The sequence below is a fragment of the Lytechinus variegatus genome, chromosome 4 (genome assembly GCF_018143015.1).
Source record: "Lytechinus variegatus isolate NC3 chromosome 4, Lvar_3.0, whole genome shotgun sequence".
NCBI lineage: Eukaryota > Metazoa > Echinodermata > Echinoidea > Temnopleuroida > Toxopneustidae > Lytechinus > Lytechinus variegatus.
The window spans coordinates 62455131-62473020 of record NC_054743.1 but is presented as its reverse complement, the minus strand read 5'-3'; the positions used below and the strand labels follow the sequence as shown (position 1 = coordinate 62473020).

The window sequence follows — 17890 nt, the reverse complement described above, 5'->3', positions numbered from 1 at the left end:
GATCAATCACTAATCTTTGTGTTACGAGACCCTGGACGCCTCTTCACCCTGTTTGAGTTCATGACGGGATGACAAAATTTATATTCCATATTGTGATTTATTATTTTCCGGGATCAATCAAAAATGGCATCAGCTTATCACACATGTACTGCCATTTGATACTCATTACCAATGCACTTGTGATATGAAAGGCTTCACATGAAATTACATGGCATAAACAATCTGTTTTCTATTTCCTGGGGGTGGTTTCACAAAGCTGTTCAGTGCTTGATCTTATGACCTACTTGTCTATGAAGTGCCAATATGAGATGCTCAATTCTCTTGATATTTAATCAAACAAAATGTGACCATATTTTCTGAAAATCACAATTTATTTTAGACCTCTTTTTGAAATATTTTAAAATTATACATTGCTTTAGAATGGTCCCAAACAAATAACAAGTCTTAGTCATAGGTGATATTACAAATTTAGTTGAAATATTTTATTTCAAATGACTCTCATTTCGGCTTTCCATAACCAAGTTGTTTATATGAATTCATTACCGTATGAACAGCTTTTAAGAAACACTTCCCATTTCCAAATAACAATGCACTTTTGAATTTATGATGATTTTTTAAAATCTCCTTTTCATTGTTTTGCAAGATATGATTTTTAAGTGAACACTAAAAGTGATAAATCTGTGTAACCTTTATAATAATCATGACAATTTTTGTGTGGTATAACCCAAATAAAACTAAAGAACTTGTAAAACACTGTTCTGCCCGCAATTTAAGCAAAATATTTGATGTTAACATTTCAAAACATGTCTCAGACACTTCAGATTTATAATGTTCACTTAAGATCATATGTCTTTAACAATCTAACAGGTTATAATTTGTAATATAATATGAAATTGTTTATTTCTTACCTTAAATATCCATTAAAGATTAGTTATTCCTATTTCCAAAGTGTATTTTAAAATAGTTTGTTTGCAGTTCAATTGCAAAAGGAATAGACAATTATTTTGTTATATACTTACATCCTTTTGCATCTTAATTTTGGTATTGATTTCAGATTTTTTGTATGTTTGTTTTTGATCAAATCATTGATTTGGTTTGTTTATCTAATACCTTATGCACTAATTTGTTGTTTGGGAAATTTTGACATTAACATTCTTCATGGCATCTAACAAAACTAAGTTGTACTAAATTCTATCGTATGATAACAAATATTCTAACAACAAATACATGCACATGGCTTTGCAAATTACAATTAACAAAAAGAACAAAAAAATAACAGTTAATTCAACAGAAGCCAGGTATCATGCAATTTATACATACACTTCATCAACAGTCTGCTTTCTTATTAAGAATTACATTTGTAATCATATTGTCAAGTCCAAAGTCTATTTGGCAAGTGAAATACCATTTACTTATTTCATTCATATCTATATATTATCAAGCCTACTGCATTAAAGATGAAACTTGTGCGCTAAATGTGTTTCATTGTTTCTTGGGGGGAAAAAAATCAGAAAAGTGCCGTGAAAAATTAAGGCTAACTATATCATGCACACACCGTAAAATATCAACAATAGAAACATTTACCAAAATACTTCCATGTTTATTTTCCGTTTACTAATACTTATGAGCTGAAATCCTTCGAGCATTTTCTGCAAGTGGAAATGTAAAATTTTCCTATTTAATAGTGAATTTTTTAAATATCGTGCATTACAAAGTTAGGAACATGTGGTACATGCTTGATAATTACTGATGAAATGTCATTATAATGCTAAAAAATTGTGCAATATGACAGAATGTTACCCTTTCATTTGTACATCGTATATAGGGAAGTCCCAGAAGAAGGCAATATAGCCAACTATTGCCAACTGCAATTTGAGTTAAGGAGAGGTGCAAAACACAGCTTTTTATTAGCAGCTAAAATGCCTTACATACATGTGTGTATTATCTGCTTATGAAGTACATTAACTCCTTTTTCAAGAACAGGCAACTTATATAAGTAGAAATCATTAAAATAAGATAAAATTTTATCCTGATTGGAAATTGTAGCATTTAGCCATTTTAGAAATATGCATTATTAAAAAGCTTCATCGCTACATTTGGCTTTGCTCAAATAATTTGAAAAAAAGATGAAAATTCAATTTCCTTCATCGTTCGACTTATTCTTCTCTCTCTGAAATTGTCAGTATTTTTTTTATATTGAATTCTCCATAAAAATCAACTTGAATAAGTCTTAAAATAAGTACTCATACATAACTTCTTGAAAGTTATAATTATTATTATATATTCGGCAAATATTGCAAAAATACATTTCAATATAAACAATACAAAATAAGAAATATAAACCATTGGAATGCCAGGGAGAGAAAAAAAAATTAACTGAATTACTGTGGCATGAAGCCTCCTCTCCCAATTCCAATGATTGATTTACAATATATATTAATAACTAAATAATGATAAATTACTTGTAATATAAAGGGGTGTAGCATGCGACGTGAGTGATCGAAAACAATATGTGATATAGATAATGTAAAACTATATGGATGAATTATGGGTAAAGATAAGAGATAACCCTAACCCCTAATAAGAACACACATTTTAAATTCAAGAGGGATATAGAAACCCAAAAGTTGAAACAGTTGAAAAGTTGCAGGCAGATGCGTACACCTGTTCACATTATTCTATATCAAAAAGTATATTGCATAGATTAGTAGTTTTCTAACCCTTCTCAAAATGTGTTGTCTGATTTATGATACAGAATTCAAAAATGTATTGTTATCAAAACTCAGTACTCTGCAATAACACATTATACAACAGCCTGTCAACTTTTGATAACTCCACAAAATGATTATAAGTACATGTGTCTGTATAATCGATGGGTTACTTAAATAAACAAATCATTATAACTTTATGCAGGATACAACCTACTTTGTGTTTAAGCAGAAAATAATATATTGCATCATGTGTTGTGCCTTTCTCCATCCTTTTTTTTCTAATTTCATTTTGATACCTCTTTTTTAATAATAAGTTACCTCATATTGCTTCTTGCTTGCTTGCTTGATTTAAATCCTTGCATTTTGGCTTTAGTTTGAATTAATGGCCTGCAACTGATTAAAAAGCACAAACATGCATTTTGAGCAATATAGATAGGTAATGCTTTTAGTAGTTAGAATTCTTTTTTTTTCATTACTGTTTGCATGTGAGATTAACCTCAAGTAGAACTTCTAGAGAACACATTACTTTTATTGATTAATTTGATTTGTAAAAGATATATCATTTGCTGTTTGTATGATAGATAAAAAATAAAATGAACTTTTAACCTAGCCGTGCTATTAAGGTGCATGAAAATATGTTATCAAAATCTGTTTTGGCTAATGTTTGTCAGGAGATTGAATTTACATTGATAAAAAAGTCCTCAAATGTTTTTCTTTGAAATACAGCTATTCTTTCTCTAGAACTTCTAGATTAGATATAACTTTTTAAAAGGAATTGAAAGTTTTTTCATAATCACTAATTTTCACGATTAAAATCTTTTGGCTTGTATCAATTTTGCTGTGATCACTGCTAACATTTCTTTCAACTTGGTGATACTTGCATTTGTATGTTTTTATTCACTTATTTATATTCTCATTTATACAGTGTTGATTGTCGAGCTTCTACCAATATTTACTACATGGATATATATTTTTTTGTTTCCTTCTTTCTTTTCCATCTTTTATTTGGCACCCCACCCCCCTTTCCCTTGCTCATTTCATCACAAACACCAATTCCATTTCCAACACCAAATTTGTCATTCATTCCTCATTCATTCATTGTATCACCTCGTACTTTCATGTTTGTGTTTTGTCTATCATTTTTGGTGATGTTTTATTTGTTTTGTGTTGTTTGTTATATTGGGTGGTCTTTGTTGATCTTGTCATGTTTGGTATCATATTTGTTCTTTTCCCCTCCAGCTCCCAAAGTCAATGGTGTCAGCCACCCTGAACACCCCGCTGACCCCCATCAAACATCACCTTGCCCCTCTACCCCGCCCCAACCTCCCAAACAACCCCCTCCTCGACCCCCTCCACCCCGCCCCCCTCCTCCCAACACCTCCCCATCCACCCCCACCACCACCAGCGAGCCCGCACACAAACCGGTCTCTGCCACCAATTCTTTCTCCTCGACCACGACCCGTTCCTCTTCTTCCAATTCCTTATCTTCGAACCCCGCCCTTTCCCAAACCAACCAATCTAGTGGTGACCCGCCCCCTCAGTCCGATGCATGTCACAAAAAGTCATCTGTACCCCGGTTTCGTCTTCTGGTTGAGTCTGTCGTAGCAAGCATAAGTGGCAAGCGTGAGTGTAGCAATATCTCTCTCTTCAACGTGGGTTTACATCTTTAAAGAGTATTCTGGGGGGAGGGCTTAGAGGGAACTGTCATTTTCCCTTCAAATTTCCCAGAAGAGTTTTTTTTCACCATTACTCTATTCATATGAAAGGATGGTGAGGCATTTGAGTTCACTCTTAAAAAAGGTTGCTTTTTAAGATGATTATAAGATGATGCAAAATAACGGTTTCTTTCATGTATATTTTATATTTTCAATTCTATCATTCCAACTCATATATATCTTTTAGACCTGTCAAATAATCTATCAATTTAGAGAAATCAGGTATCTTTTCTTAAGATTGAATACCTGAAATTGCATATCTTTTTTTAAGAAAAATATTAATTAATTGACTTGCTGCTTGCAAAATCAACTTAATTTTTCTAATGATGAAATGAAGTGAGCCATAAAAACAAAGATGGATTTTGCCGTGATTTGGGGCATGGTCAATGCAGTTTTTGTTAATCAACTTGACTTGAAATAATGTGTAGTGTAATATGCAAGCCTCAGATTTATTGTATACTGAAATGGTTATGATGTGTTGCAATTTTAACCTCTGTTAAAAGTGTGTAGAAATTGATTTATTTGCGACAGAATGGCTGAAGTTGTAGTTATCAGTATATAGTATTGCCCCATCTTCAAATCAGCATTGCATGAAAATGAATTTAGATGTAGGTAATTTGAAATATTTTTAAATTTAGCAAGCAGGCTTGGTTGCAGTGGCATAGTTCTATTTAGAATAACGTGGAGTATATATTGTCGATATTGTGTATGTATTTATATAGTCAATGTTTGCATGGAAAGTAATAGTATTTAATCATAGGATATACATTTATTGCAGGCCATATTCAAGGTTGTGGTATTTTCCATTTCTTGCATGACTTTCAAAACATTAATTACCCAAAAGTATCATTTCTCCCAAAAATATGCAATATTACACAAATAAAGTAGTTTGCAAATGTGTTAGGACAGTGCCCATACACGGAGGTTAGTCTTTGCAACCAGTAATGCACAGACCTGCAGGGCAAGTGACTAAGCAGAGAGAAAAACATTCAATATAAATCATTCAATAAATAATCCCACAAAACATATCCTACTGCTGCCACCAAAATGAGGTAGAGAGTTGTTCAGTCACGTAGTCTCAGTGACCCAACAAAATATATCCTACTGCTGCCACCACAATGGGGTAGAAAGTTATTGAGTCTCTTAGTCTCAGTTACCCAGCAATACACATCCCACTGCTGCCATCTAAATGATTTATTCAGTCACTTAGTCTCAGTTACCCAACAACATATATCCCACCTATGCCACCAAATGAGATTGAGAGATATTTGTTCTCATAGTCTTAGTAACCCAACAAGACACATCCCTCTGCTACCACGAAAATAAGATAGAGAGTTGTTCAGTTTCATATCCTCAGTTACCTAAAAAGACATATCCCACTGCTGCCACCAAAATGAGATATTTGTTCAGTCACATAGTCTTAGTCACCCAACAAGACACATCCCACTGCTGCCACCAAAATGAGATAGAGAGTTGTACAGTCACATAGTCTCATTTACCCAACAATACACATCCCATTTGCTGCTACCAAAATGAGATAGAAAGTTGTTCAGTCGCATAGTCTCAGTTACCCAACAACAATATCCCACTGCTGCCAACAAAATGAGAAAGAGAGTTGTTCAGTCACATCATCTTTGTCACCCAACAAGACACATCCCACTGCTGCTACCAAAATGATATAGAAAGTTGTTCAGTCACATAGTCTCAGTTACCCAACAGCAATATCCCACTGCTGCCACCAAAATGAGATAGAGAGTTGTTCAGTCACATCATCTTAGTCACCCAACAAGACACATCCCACTGCTGCTACCAAAATGGGATAGAAAGTTGTCCAGTCACATAGTCTCAGTTACCCAACAACAATATCCCACTGCTGCCACCAAAATGAGATAGAGAGTTGTTCAGTCACATCATCTTAGTCACCCAACAAGACACATCCCACTGCTGCTACCAAAATGATATAGAAAGTTGTTCAGTCACATAGTCTCAGTTACCCAACAACAATAACCAACTGCTGCCACCAAAATGAGATAGAGAGTTGTTCAGTCACATCATCTTAGTCACCCAACAAGACACATCCCACTGCTGCTACCAAAATGAGATAGAAAGTTGTTCAGTCACATAGTCTCAGTTACCCAACAACAAGCATTAGATCAATCATATCAACAAAATATATTATTCATTAAACAAAATTACAATTTTAAAGAATGCAAGAGATAGCTGTCATTACCAATATCTCATTTTCGTAAACTAAACAACAACATAAAAATATATCTACAACTCTGCAACATCATTAAATAATATGTGTACATGTAATGTATATTAAGAATTTATTTGTTTATTTATATATATAGTAATTAATTTACACATAACACATATCATAAGTAACACATTAAAATTCAATAGTCTTAATTTGTGGAGGGGTCGTTATAATGCAGAGGTTTGACAAAGATAACCCGTCTTGTATACATGACATACAGAACAGGTGGCTTCACACGTCAAATTCTCAAGGAGCATACGGTAAATTTAAATGAATATGTGAAAGATAACATTGTTTTATATTGTGAACCAGTTATGTTGGTTTTAGTTGAATATACCACATCATTCACTTGAACCTGAAACATTTTTTTTATTAGACTTCATTAGTTTTTTTTATTAGACGTCTTCCGTTGAATAGATCTAAACGAGGACCATTCTTTTGCCTCCAGTTGTTATGATTTGTTTTTTTCTCCACACGTTACACACACACACACATACCATCTTGTGTGCTTAGTCTCCTTTCCCCGGTGTTTCATATGCAGATCGTAGTGAGGGCTCATTCACACGCTCACGGAGCTCCAGCATGTCGAGCCTGGAGAAGGAGACTAGGGAAGGAGTCCAGAATCTTATATTTTCAGAGTCCTACACAAGAAAAGAAGGTGAGTCCAGGTCCCCGTTTCATAAAAATTGTTACAATGATAATTTAGCAATAGCAGTTTAAAACTACTGAAATATTTCTGTGTGATTGGATTCTTTTTGTAAAAAGGCTCTGATTGTACTTTATTTCAAATAATTTACAAAGATTCAATTATTTTGAAGACAATCTAAGCCCAATTTCGTGAACCTCACATTGTCAATCAAAAGGGAATATTACCTGGGTAGTAAAAATGATTGTATGAATGGTGAAAGAAAATTAAAGTAAACAAGAAGGGTGAAAGTTTAAAAGAGATTGGACCGGGAATAAGGAAGTTAATAATAGTAAATAAGATCACTAAGTCTACGCAAGTCTCAAATTGGCAATTCAGTAAGTAAATTGATGAGATAGGTAAGTTGAAATGATAACTTTCCTTTGTCTTTTAAAGCAGAAACGAACCAATAGCGCCATCTCAAGTCCTCAACTACTCATTGTGGGCACATTTCCTGATCCATAATGCTAGTGTAGTCTAGCAGTATAGACCCACTTGAATGATAACATGCTAATTAACTACTCAATACATATATTCCACAATAATTATGTTACCAAGTAGCAAAACAATTACTTTTCCTCTCAAAACATTTTAGTTTGTCTATGTACAAAAACAATAATAGGTCAAATTATTCTATGCAGTATAAGTAGATATCTGAAAACGTATATATTTTAAGACTATGTATTTATAACACACAGTCAATGAGAGATTACACAAAGTTCAGTCAACCCTTTAAAATAATGCAGATGATCAGGATTTTCTGTTAACTCCTCTCATCTTTCAAATTAACCACCTCACAATTAGAGACCAAAGATCTCAAATGAAACTACATGGCTTGCGTCTTCTTTTTTTTTTTTAGAATCTGTGACTTGTCCATGTCTATGGGTAGGAACTACTCTAGGTTCAGTGCTTGGTATTGTTGTAAATCTTCCACCTCCTGGTGAACAAAGGCTATCCCAACCGGTCATCGTCACACCAAGTGGTAAGCAAGTCTCCATTCTCCTTGATGAATTCTAGTATATAATAATCATCATTATTTGGTTTGCCGTTGCTTGTACAAGCTGAGCCCAACTTGTGTTTAAATTATGATCCCGAATTCCTCCCAAAAGTGTCCAAAATGAATGAAAAACTGACCAAGTCATTAATGAGACTCGCAGAAATATATATCTATTTTTAGGATTTACTTGAAATGAACCATCATACACCTGGGGGCCGTTTCATAAAACTGTTCGTAAGTTAAGAGTGACTTTAAGAACAACTGGTGATCCTTTCTTACGTGCTAAACGCGCCAATGAATGTACTACAAGAAAGGATTACCAGTCGTTCTTGAAGTCGCTCTTAACTTACGAACAGCTTTATGAAACACCCACCTGAGTTGTCCTTATATTCTTATATACTGGAATGTTTGTTGTTTCTGTTTATGATCTAACATCAATATGTAGTCAATTTTCATTCTAGCTAATAAAAGTAATTGATATCATAAAATCAGATAAAGCAACAACGCGCCTGTTTGAGACCTCCGGAAACACTTAAAAGTACTCCAAAAGTTCAAGTGCCCATACTTTCTTCGCTTGCGTTTGCGGGTTGTTTCTTACATGTTGGTAGGTACCCATAAACTGCAAATCATGTCATGGAGTACGTTTCATGTAGCTTCAAGGTTGATGGGCGGCAACATGAGACGAGCTCTATCTAGTTTTTTATATCGATGAACAAAATAGTTAAATCCATAAATTGACACCTCTCCCCACTACTTAACATTAACTTGAACTTTCATAGAATTTGATAGAATTTATTGATATAATTTTCTACCGGTGTGTTGGCTCAGTTGGTAGAGAGTCCGTCTCACAACCGGGAGGTCGGGAGTTCACACCCCAGCCACGTCAGACCAAAAGATGTTAAAAGACGGAAGTTGCTGCTACCCTGCTTGGCATTCAACAGTCCAGGGTCTGAATTGATCTGGTGCCATGGCCCATGATCCATTGGGCAAAAAGAATTTTCAGAGTATTTCTGGTTCAGATATCATTTCTAGCAATAAGATATGGATTTTCATTTTTGTGGATTTTCACTGTCATTGTTTTTAATAATTATTCTTGATGGTTTCTATAAACCGTGTGTCGGCTCAGTTGGTAGAGCGTCTGTCTCACAACCGGGAGGTCGGGGGTTCAAACCCCGCCGCATCAGACCAAAAGACGTTAAAAGATGGGAGTTGCTGCTGCCCTGTTTGGCGTTCAACAATTAAAGGGATAGAGCCTCATCGATCTGGCGCTGCACAGCAGCTGCCGGACCCACGATCAATTGGGCAAACAAATTTTCGGAGTATTTCGAACAATAAATTATGGATTTTTTTTCATTTTAATGTAGGTACTGTATTCAGGCTGAAAGGCTGTGTATTACACATAGCCTTCCTAGACTGTAACGGTCTTCAGGTCCCACCAGCATGCGATGTGTGGAGGGACCCCAACAAAGAAACCAGGGAAGGAAGAGATAAAAGTAAGTCATATGTAAACAGACTTTTATGATGAATAATTGTGGCATGGATCAATCAGTTTGTTGAGGTTTGATAGAGAGGAATGGGGACGGGAATGAATGTTCTGACACTTTTGCAACGAAGAGGATCGCAAGAAGAAAGAAGGACATATGTTGAAGGATTTGTTCATAAAATTCGGGATGAGAAAAGAAAAGTATTGAAAAAGATACAATGTGACTTTTGTCTTGTCAGAAGTGTTTATTTTGATATTTTATAGATACATCCAGTTGCAATTTTCTTTATGTCCACTGATAAAACAATCGTTATCAATTTTTTTTCAATATAAAAATTATGTTAATAGCTGATAGAATTTGTTTTTTGTTTTAATCATATCAGTACCCTAATTTATTAGATAACATGTTTGCAATTATTGTTGTCTTGGGATTAGTTGTGCAGCTGTGGCTTTCATTATGCTGTCTTTACAAGACATCATTTGTAATTTGTTGTTGGTTTGGTTACTGTTACTGCTGCATTCATGCTACTGTGTTCTTCATTTCAACTGGTTTTGATTTGATTTCAGAGCCGTTACTACAAAGAAGTCGAATGTCTCCCTCATCATCCACGGAGATAGCGGATCGTCAGTTCGTCGTCATCTGCTCAGAGAAAGAGGCTAAGGTAACGCATCTATCATAACCTATTGACCCCTGGGGAAGGTCTCATGAATGGACTTGTTGGATATCTTATCTGGCAATTTTATGATTTATCCGACAGTTACCATGGAAACTGTGCTTCTCAGCTAATCAAAATCAATGAAAGTTGTCAGAAGACACCGTAGGTGGTTTCAAACCGCCCTGATCATAAGAATCCCTGTTAAATTACTAGAACCTTTTTTAGGAAAAAAAATACCCATTATTTCTGCATTTACACCGCCCCAAAACATACCCTTCAGGATAAGTTCCTGAAGTTAAGAGCATGGGCAGTATGGTCTGATAAGCAGGCAAGGTGCGAGATTCAAAGTCACTAGCTCAGCAGCCTCCCACGGTGCCCGCGCCCAACTACATGCTGGGCTAAAAGTTCTGGTAAATCACTTTCACATTGCCAAAATACATGCGACCTTGGAAAAATCCCCGCGAAAGTTCTTGTAATTTTGTCAAGTACCTACGATTTAGTGGGTATTTTCTTTCGGGGAGATTACGCGTAATTTGCTTTCACATTGCCAATATTGCCTGGTATTTTCTGATCGGGGTAAATTTCCAGATCAGAAAATACCTGAAACTAACAAACTTTGAGATGGTCTGAAACCACCTCTGGCGATGAAACACTCTCAGGGGAGAGATTAATTACCATTTTTAGTCTGAGAAATATTATCTTTACAACAAATAATTGCAATGATTTTTCCTTTAAATAAATTATACAGAATTGAATGGAAGAACATCCCTGACATTAACTTTATTTCATCTTCATCTGAAAAAAACAACTCCCCAATAAATTATTTGTATAGCTTTTTTGCATGATAAGTAGTGAAGCTGTTTACCATTGAATTCGAAGCAAATTGGCAACATTGAATGCATAACGTGTACACTTCATATTTTGCTTTTAATGCAAGTTTTCCTTATATTTATTTCCAATTTTATAGGTAATATCACTACCTTCCCAGACTTGTGTGTACAGAACGAAAATATCAGAATCATCTTATGTTGTACGCAGTGATGTCATCAGTATGCAAAGTAAGTTGACCTTCATACCATGACCTTGACGTTTGAATTGATCGGTGCACTCGTCACAAGCACTGCTTACAGAAACTGTATTAATGCTTTTCTATTTGGAAATAAATGTTGAATTGAATTGAATCGAAGACTGAATATATAGGAATTTTCACAACCACTATGCAGACGCTTTCTACAATGCTGAGAATCTATTGTCATGACAAAGTAGCCTTTGTCAAATCTGTGAGTCAAAACAGCAGCGTCAGCTTGTATAATTCTGTGGAAGCGTCGTGGTGTAGCGGTTCTGACTCTCGCCTTGTAATCAGAGGGTCGTGTGTTCGAATCCCACCATGGCCTAGCATCCTTTGGCAAGGCGTTAATCCACACTTTGCCACTCTCCACCCAGGTGTTAAATGGGTACCCAGTAGGATGTGAAAGCCTATGTAGTATGCCTAGCAATTGAGTCTTGGAACTCTTGTTGGAATGCTCCCCAGGGAGTGGAGAAGGTGCATACATTGTATGCGGGCATGCAAGGATCCGATGACCGGGGTAATAATATGTCTGTAAAGCGCTTAGAGACGTCGTTCCGATGTATTAAGCGCTATATAAATGCGGAATATAATTATTATTATTATTATTATTATGCAATTTTTTGTCAGCTCCGAATCTTAGGGCCATCTGCTGTTCCATTTGACCATTTTTGGGACAAAGACCTCTCAGCTGTTCATTGTGATTTGACTGGCATTTTCAATACATTTACTATGTTGTAGTATATGTCCCTGTTGTTTCAGGGGAAGATATCTCGACAAAATCTATTTCTGGGTTTAAAATGGTAAAACTTATTATATACGTACATATGGAGCGTTGTGGCCCAGTGGATTAGTCTTCGCACTTTGAAACAGAGGGTCGTGGGTTCGAATCCCAGCCATGGCGTAATTTCCTTCAGCAAGAAACTGATCCACAATGTGCTGCACTCAACCCAGGTGAGGTAAATGGGTACCGGTAGGAAGTAATTCCTTAAAAAGCTGTGTGTGCTATGAACGCCTAGCTTAGCCGGGTAATATAGGAGCGCCTTGAGCACCTAACAAGGTGGATATGTGCGCAATATAAATAACCTATATTATTATCATTATTATTATATCATATACAAGACTTTTATAATACATGTATACAGCTCTCTTTTGTACAATTGTTATGTAGCTTTATGGATTGTTGTAATTTTATAATTGGAAATGAATGAACTGTAACTGATAACATATTTTGCTTTCCACACTGCATTTCCTTAACCCCATACTATCCTTAACCCCGGGTCCACACCTTATGTATCAATTCCTAATTTAATTGTACATTTTGATTTGTAAATATATGTTTTATTGTTTTTACACATGAAGGTGAAATAAATGAAATGAAATGAAATGAAATCCTTAACCCCATACTATCTTTTTTGGATTCACACTGTCTTTCTTAACCCCATACTGTCTGCTTAGCCGGGGTCAACGCCTTAACCCCAGACTATCACACAGCTCATTAATATTGATAATTTTACCATACAGAGCACGATTAATGTGCAATTTTTACTTCTGTGATTGGCTAATGCTCACTTTTCCTTAGCCCAGTTTCATTTCACACTGCATCTCTTTTCACCGCAATTCTGGTGCTAGCACCACAATAAGCAGGCTGACACTGCTTTTTTGCAGGGCCAGATAGTACGTACTATTTACCGTGCTAACCCACTTTGCTAAAACGTAGTGTGAAAATGAAGGGGGCTAAGTTTAATCCAGGGAAATTGGTGGGGCTAAGACCCCCCTTTAGCCCTACCAATTTCCCGGGGTTAAGGAAAAAATGTGCAGTGTGGAAAGCATATTTTTGGCTGAAGAAAAAAAGAGCATCACAATCTTATGATATATCTTTTGTTGTTTTTGTTTTACAGACAGCGTATGCCTGGCGTGCTATGTAGCCAATGGTCATATTATGACTTACAGTCTACCTAGCTTCAGGCTTCTACTAGACAAAGAATACCTTCCACTTACAGATCTCAGGTAACCTATCACCTTTCAAGGACAAGCCCACCCCAACAAAAAAAATATTTTAATAAAAAGGGAAAAATCCAGCAAGCATAACATTGAAAATTTCATCAAAATTGGATGTAAAATAAGAAAGTTATGGCAAATGAGGAGACCGATGACGTCATCCACTCACTATTTCTTAGTAATTTTATTATATGAAATATTGTCAAGTGAAACAGTGATTAATTCCTCCCTATACATGTGGAATTAGCATTGTTTAATACTATATGGTTCAGTCAAGTCGGTCCCTCGATCAAATCTGTAAAACAAAAAGAAATATTGTATAATTCAAACAATAAAAACGAAAGAAATAGTGAGTAATGGACATCATCGACTGACTCATTTGCATGTCACTGAGTTGTGCACATCACTGTTTTGTGAAAAAAAAGAAACTTTAAAATGCCATAATTTATTATTTTACATCAAATTTTGATGAAATTTGTTACAGTGTAGTTTGTTTTTTCTCTTATTTATTCGAATCAACATTTTGCTGGGGTGGACTTGACCTCAACCTTTGTCCTTAAACCTTTGACCTTGACGTAATGTGTTTGGTGATCATTTTTTCAAACTCCTGTGTAATAAAATTAGTTTTAGATGTTTGTAGATAACTTGACATAAAATATACAGGGGTGCAATGCATGAAATTCTGAAATAGTTGGTGAAATTATACAAGAATGTAGATATACATGTACATGTATATTGAAAATGCATTAATGATTACAAAAAGAGGGGAATTAAGATGCAAGAATTAACAAAAACTCAGTGAAACTTGTGTGGTTAATTGGTGCATATGGATAAATAATGAATAAGTAAATAAACAAAAATAAAACTCTAAAGGGGTCCAATTTGTTATAGTTAAAAAAATATAACAGCTGAACCAAGGACCCCCATAATAATTTAGAATTTGAGATGTGTGGTTAAATCAATAATCCTAAATAACTATAAGACTTAGTGGATTTAGCTCCTTTTGGAGAACAATGTTTTGAATTAAGCTCCTATTTGAATAAAAAAAATTTTTCAATTTTTGCATACCTTCTAAATAGTGTTATATCTAAGATACAGATATTTGATGTTAAAACTCAATTTTTTTCGAAAGTGAATTTAGCCCCTTTTGGAATTAAACTTGTATTATTTGTGGGTTTTTAAGTTCTCTGTCTTGTAACAATATTGTTATTCTTTAATTGTTGATATTTATTCTAGGATCGGCAGAACATTCCAATTTAGCTCACACGGTAAAGGCTTGTATCAATGCTCACCCACAGAGGTACAAAGGTTTACAATATGCAGTGAAGCGAGGTAAGAAACTAAGGGATTGATGATGATGGTGGTGGTGGTGATGATGATGATGATGATGATGATGATGATGATGATGATGATGATGATGATGATGATGGTGATGGTGATGGTGATGATGATGATGATGATGGTGATGATGATGATGATGGTGATGGAGATGGTGATGATGATGATGATGATGATGATGGTGATGATGATGATGATGATGATGGTGATGGTGATGGCGAGGATGATGATGATGATGGTGATGATGATGATGATGATGATGATGATGGTGATGGTGATGGCGAGGATGATGTGGAGGAGGATGATTATGATAACGATGACAAAGACGATGATCATCATGATAATGTTGATGACGATGATCATGATGATCATGATCATGATGATCATCGTCATCATCATCATCATCATCATCATGGCGATGATCATGATCATCATCATGGTCATCATAATCATGATCATTATTATGGCAATGATGATGATGATATAGATTGAATGTGATCATTGACATTAATGTAGGCAAAAATGATAAGAAAGGAGTATTCATCCTTATCACTCCTTTTTTAATGGTTACTGTTATCTCTTCATCTATAAATGATGCTATTTTCTGGTCAATCCTAGTCACAATCCCACACACATACCTATTTCAAAAATAGGGGTTATCTATCACCTTTAATCTAATGATATTACATTGTAGTTTCGACCAACCATAACCATGCTTTTATCTTCACTGAAGTCCAGGCTGCGTTTGCTTTACTTACTTATTCCATCTGTTTTACTGAAGAGGATAATGAATTGCACGGACTAAGCTGATCATTCTGAGGTATTGAATTACTGTTGGCTCATTCGATAACACGTCTGCCCATAGAACCAAAGATCGTGGGTTTGAGTCCACCCCGGGCGGATGACTGAAGCCAGTGCATTGTGTGTAAACGTCCCTCGGATAGGACGTTAAATGGAGGCCCCGTGTAGAGGAGAGCCAACAACTATTCGTAAAAGAGAAGAGGAAAACCCCAGTGTAATGGTCCACCTGCACTCCCCCAATCAGTTATATCGGGAGAGACATGTGGGTCAGAGTGATTTAGTTCGCTTTTCGCCTCCCAGGCACAGGTGATGCCAAACAAATAATAATATTGTTCTAGTGGCCCGAACATGGAATAGTGTGTGTAGAATGCTTTGTAACCGAAAGGAGAGGGAGCTATATCAAGTGTCTATTGGATTGAATTGGATTGAAACTGAATCCCTGACTTTTTCTTTTTTGTGATTTCAGTGAGAACCTTCATGATATGCTAGGTGATCTGTTCTTACCTGTTAACACACCAGAAGCACCTAGTAAAGGTTTCTTCAAGGGACTCTTTGGTGGTGGTGGAGGAGCGCTAGACAGGGAAGAACTTTGTAAGTCGGAAGATACAGATGAGATAAGATTAATTAACTCTAACCCCCCCCTTGGGGGTATGAGAGTATAAAAAAAAATAATATTCACGATGTTTGAGTATTCAAATGACTATTCAGAAATCGGAGCAGTGGTATGACCCACGTTGTAATGTTCACATTAAAAGGCCAAATTCATTTATTACACATCTTTGATGCATATTGTGGCTGGGCTGATAAAACCCCATATCTCAAAATTTAAAACTTTTGATTGCAGCTTTATAGAAAAGGCTGTATTTTAAAAATAAAGCAATGGTGGCAGTCTCATATTGTCTGAAAACAGTCTCCTCATACCTGTCTTTCGAGGCAAAATATTTGAATTTTGAGATACGAGTTTTATCAGCCCCAAGCAGCGATATGTATGTTGCATGTTACCCAAAGAGATACGTCTTAATGATTAAAATTCAAGTGCCAATGTGCAAGCGATATTGAATGCATGATATCATCGATGATGATGTTATACTGCTCCTCCTTTGGGCATACTCTCACCATGATCTGACCGAATGCAGCAATGTCTTGACCAAACACAACAGGGGGGCCCAAATTCACAAAGGTGGTTTTGAAAACCCATGGTTGTATTCATGGTTTATGCAGATTTCCTGTATAGATTATGCTTAATCTAGCGCATATCGAACGCATGTATAGAAAGTGTCCAATGCTGATGCACGCTTTTGTCAGTGCCCAAATTGATGCCTGTTACCGTGGTTAGATCCACGCTATTTTATTCATGAGTCCACTGTTTGAAGAGTGGGCTCATTAATTCAAAACAGTTGACTCATGAATAAAATAGCGTGGATAACCATGGCAACAGGCGTCAATTTGGCGCACTGTGACGAAAGCGGGCACAAGCATTGGACATTTTTTAATATACGTGGTAAAATGAACGTAATTTATACAGGAAATCTGCATAAACCATGGACTCAACGGTGGGTTTTCAAAACCACCTTTGTGAATTCGGGCCGGGATGTTTCACAAAGATTTAAGTGTGGAGTTAAGTCGCACTTATATTCCCAGTTGCCTGCAGTATAAAAGGCAGCACCGCATTGGTCAAATCATGCCAAGAGGACAAGCGCTGCTGCGTATGAGAGTGTGTGTAACATGTGCGCGTCAGGATATTTGAATAGATCTACTCTTTTGTGAAACACACCCCCCTGCTGATAATCTTCTTTCTGTTCTCGTTCCTAGTCGGTGAGACTGCGGGTAAACCATCGAAGAGCGTTGCAAGACACATTCCAGGGACAGGGGGACTCGAAGGGGTGAAGGCCCAGGCAGGAGGGGCCATGGGAGAGGTTGCAAAGGCCAGAATTGTAAGTATCGCATTCTCAAGGGTGCTTTTAATAAAGTTGCATGTTGCATACAAGGTGCTTGAGATGTTTCATCCACAATGCAGAATCTCCTAATATGGGGAATTCAGCCTTATTGCCAATGAATAAGAAATATAGGCCTGTATTCTAAAGTCAGGTTTAATTTAAACTCTGGTCTAAAGATGTGGTTCAACCATGGATAGCCAATTGTGACATAAATCTCTAATCGTAGAGGTTCAATTTATC

General features: G+C 36.0%; 1 protein-coding gene across 2 annotated transcripts in view; it reads left to right on the top strand.

The window, feature by feature from the left end:
• The window catches only part of LOC121414468 (syntaxin-binding protein 5-like), a 66740-nt gene that overhangs the window by 39815 nt on the left and 9035 nt on the right, over nucleotides 1-17890 (top strand). Inside the window, exons 16-25 of one of the 2 annotated variants that reach the window (XM_041607651.1) lie at nucleotides 3951-4334; nucleotides 7228-7344; nucleotides 8231-8353; nucleotides 9733-9861; nucleotides 10419-10513; nucleotides 11475-11565; nucleotides 13475-13583; nucleotides 14811-14906; nucleotides 16180-16304; nucleotides 17526-17647. In XM_041607651.1, coding sequence (XP_041463585.1) covers nucleotides 3951-4334; nucleotides 7228-7344; nucleotides 8231-8353; nucleotides 9733-9861; nucleotides 10419-10513; nucleotides 11475-11565; nucleotides 13475-13583; nucleotides 14811-14906; nucleotides 16180-16304; nucleotides 17526-17647 — 1391 coding nt within the window. The remainder of the gene's footprint in view (nucleotides 1-3950; nucleotides 4335-7227; nucleotides 7345-8230; nucleotides 8354-9732; nucleotides 9862-10418; nucleotides 10514-11474; nucleotides 11566-13474; nucleotides 13584-14810; nucleotides 14907-16179; nucleotides 16305-17525; nucleotides 17648-17890) is intronic. The other variant, XM_041607652.1, reaches the window with a different exon arrangement.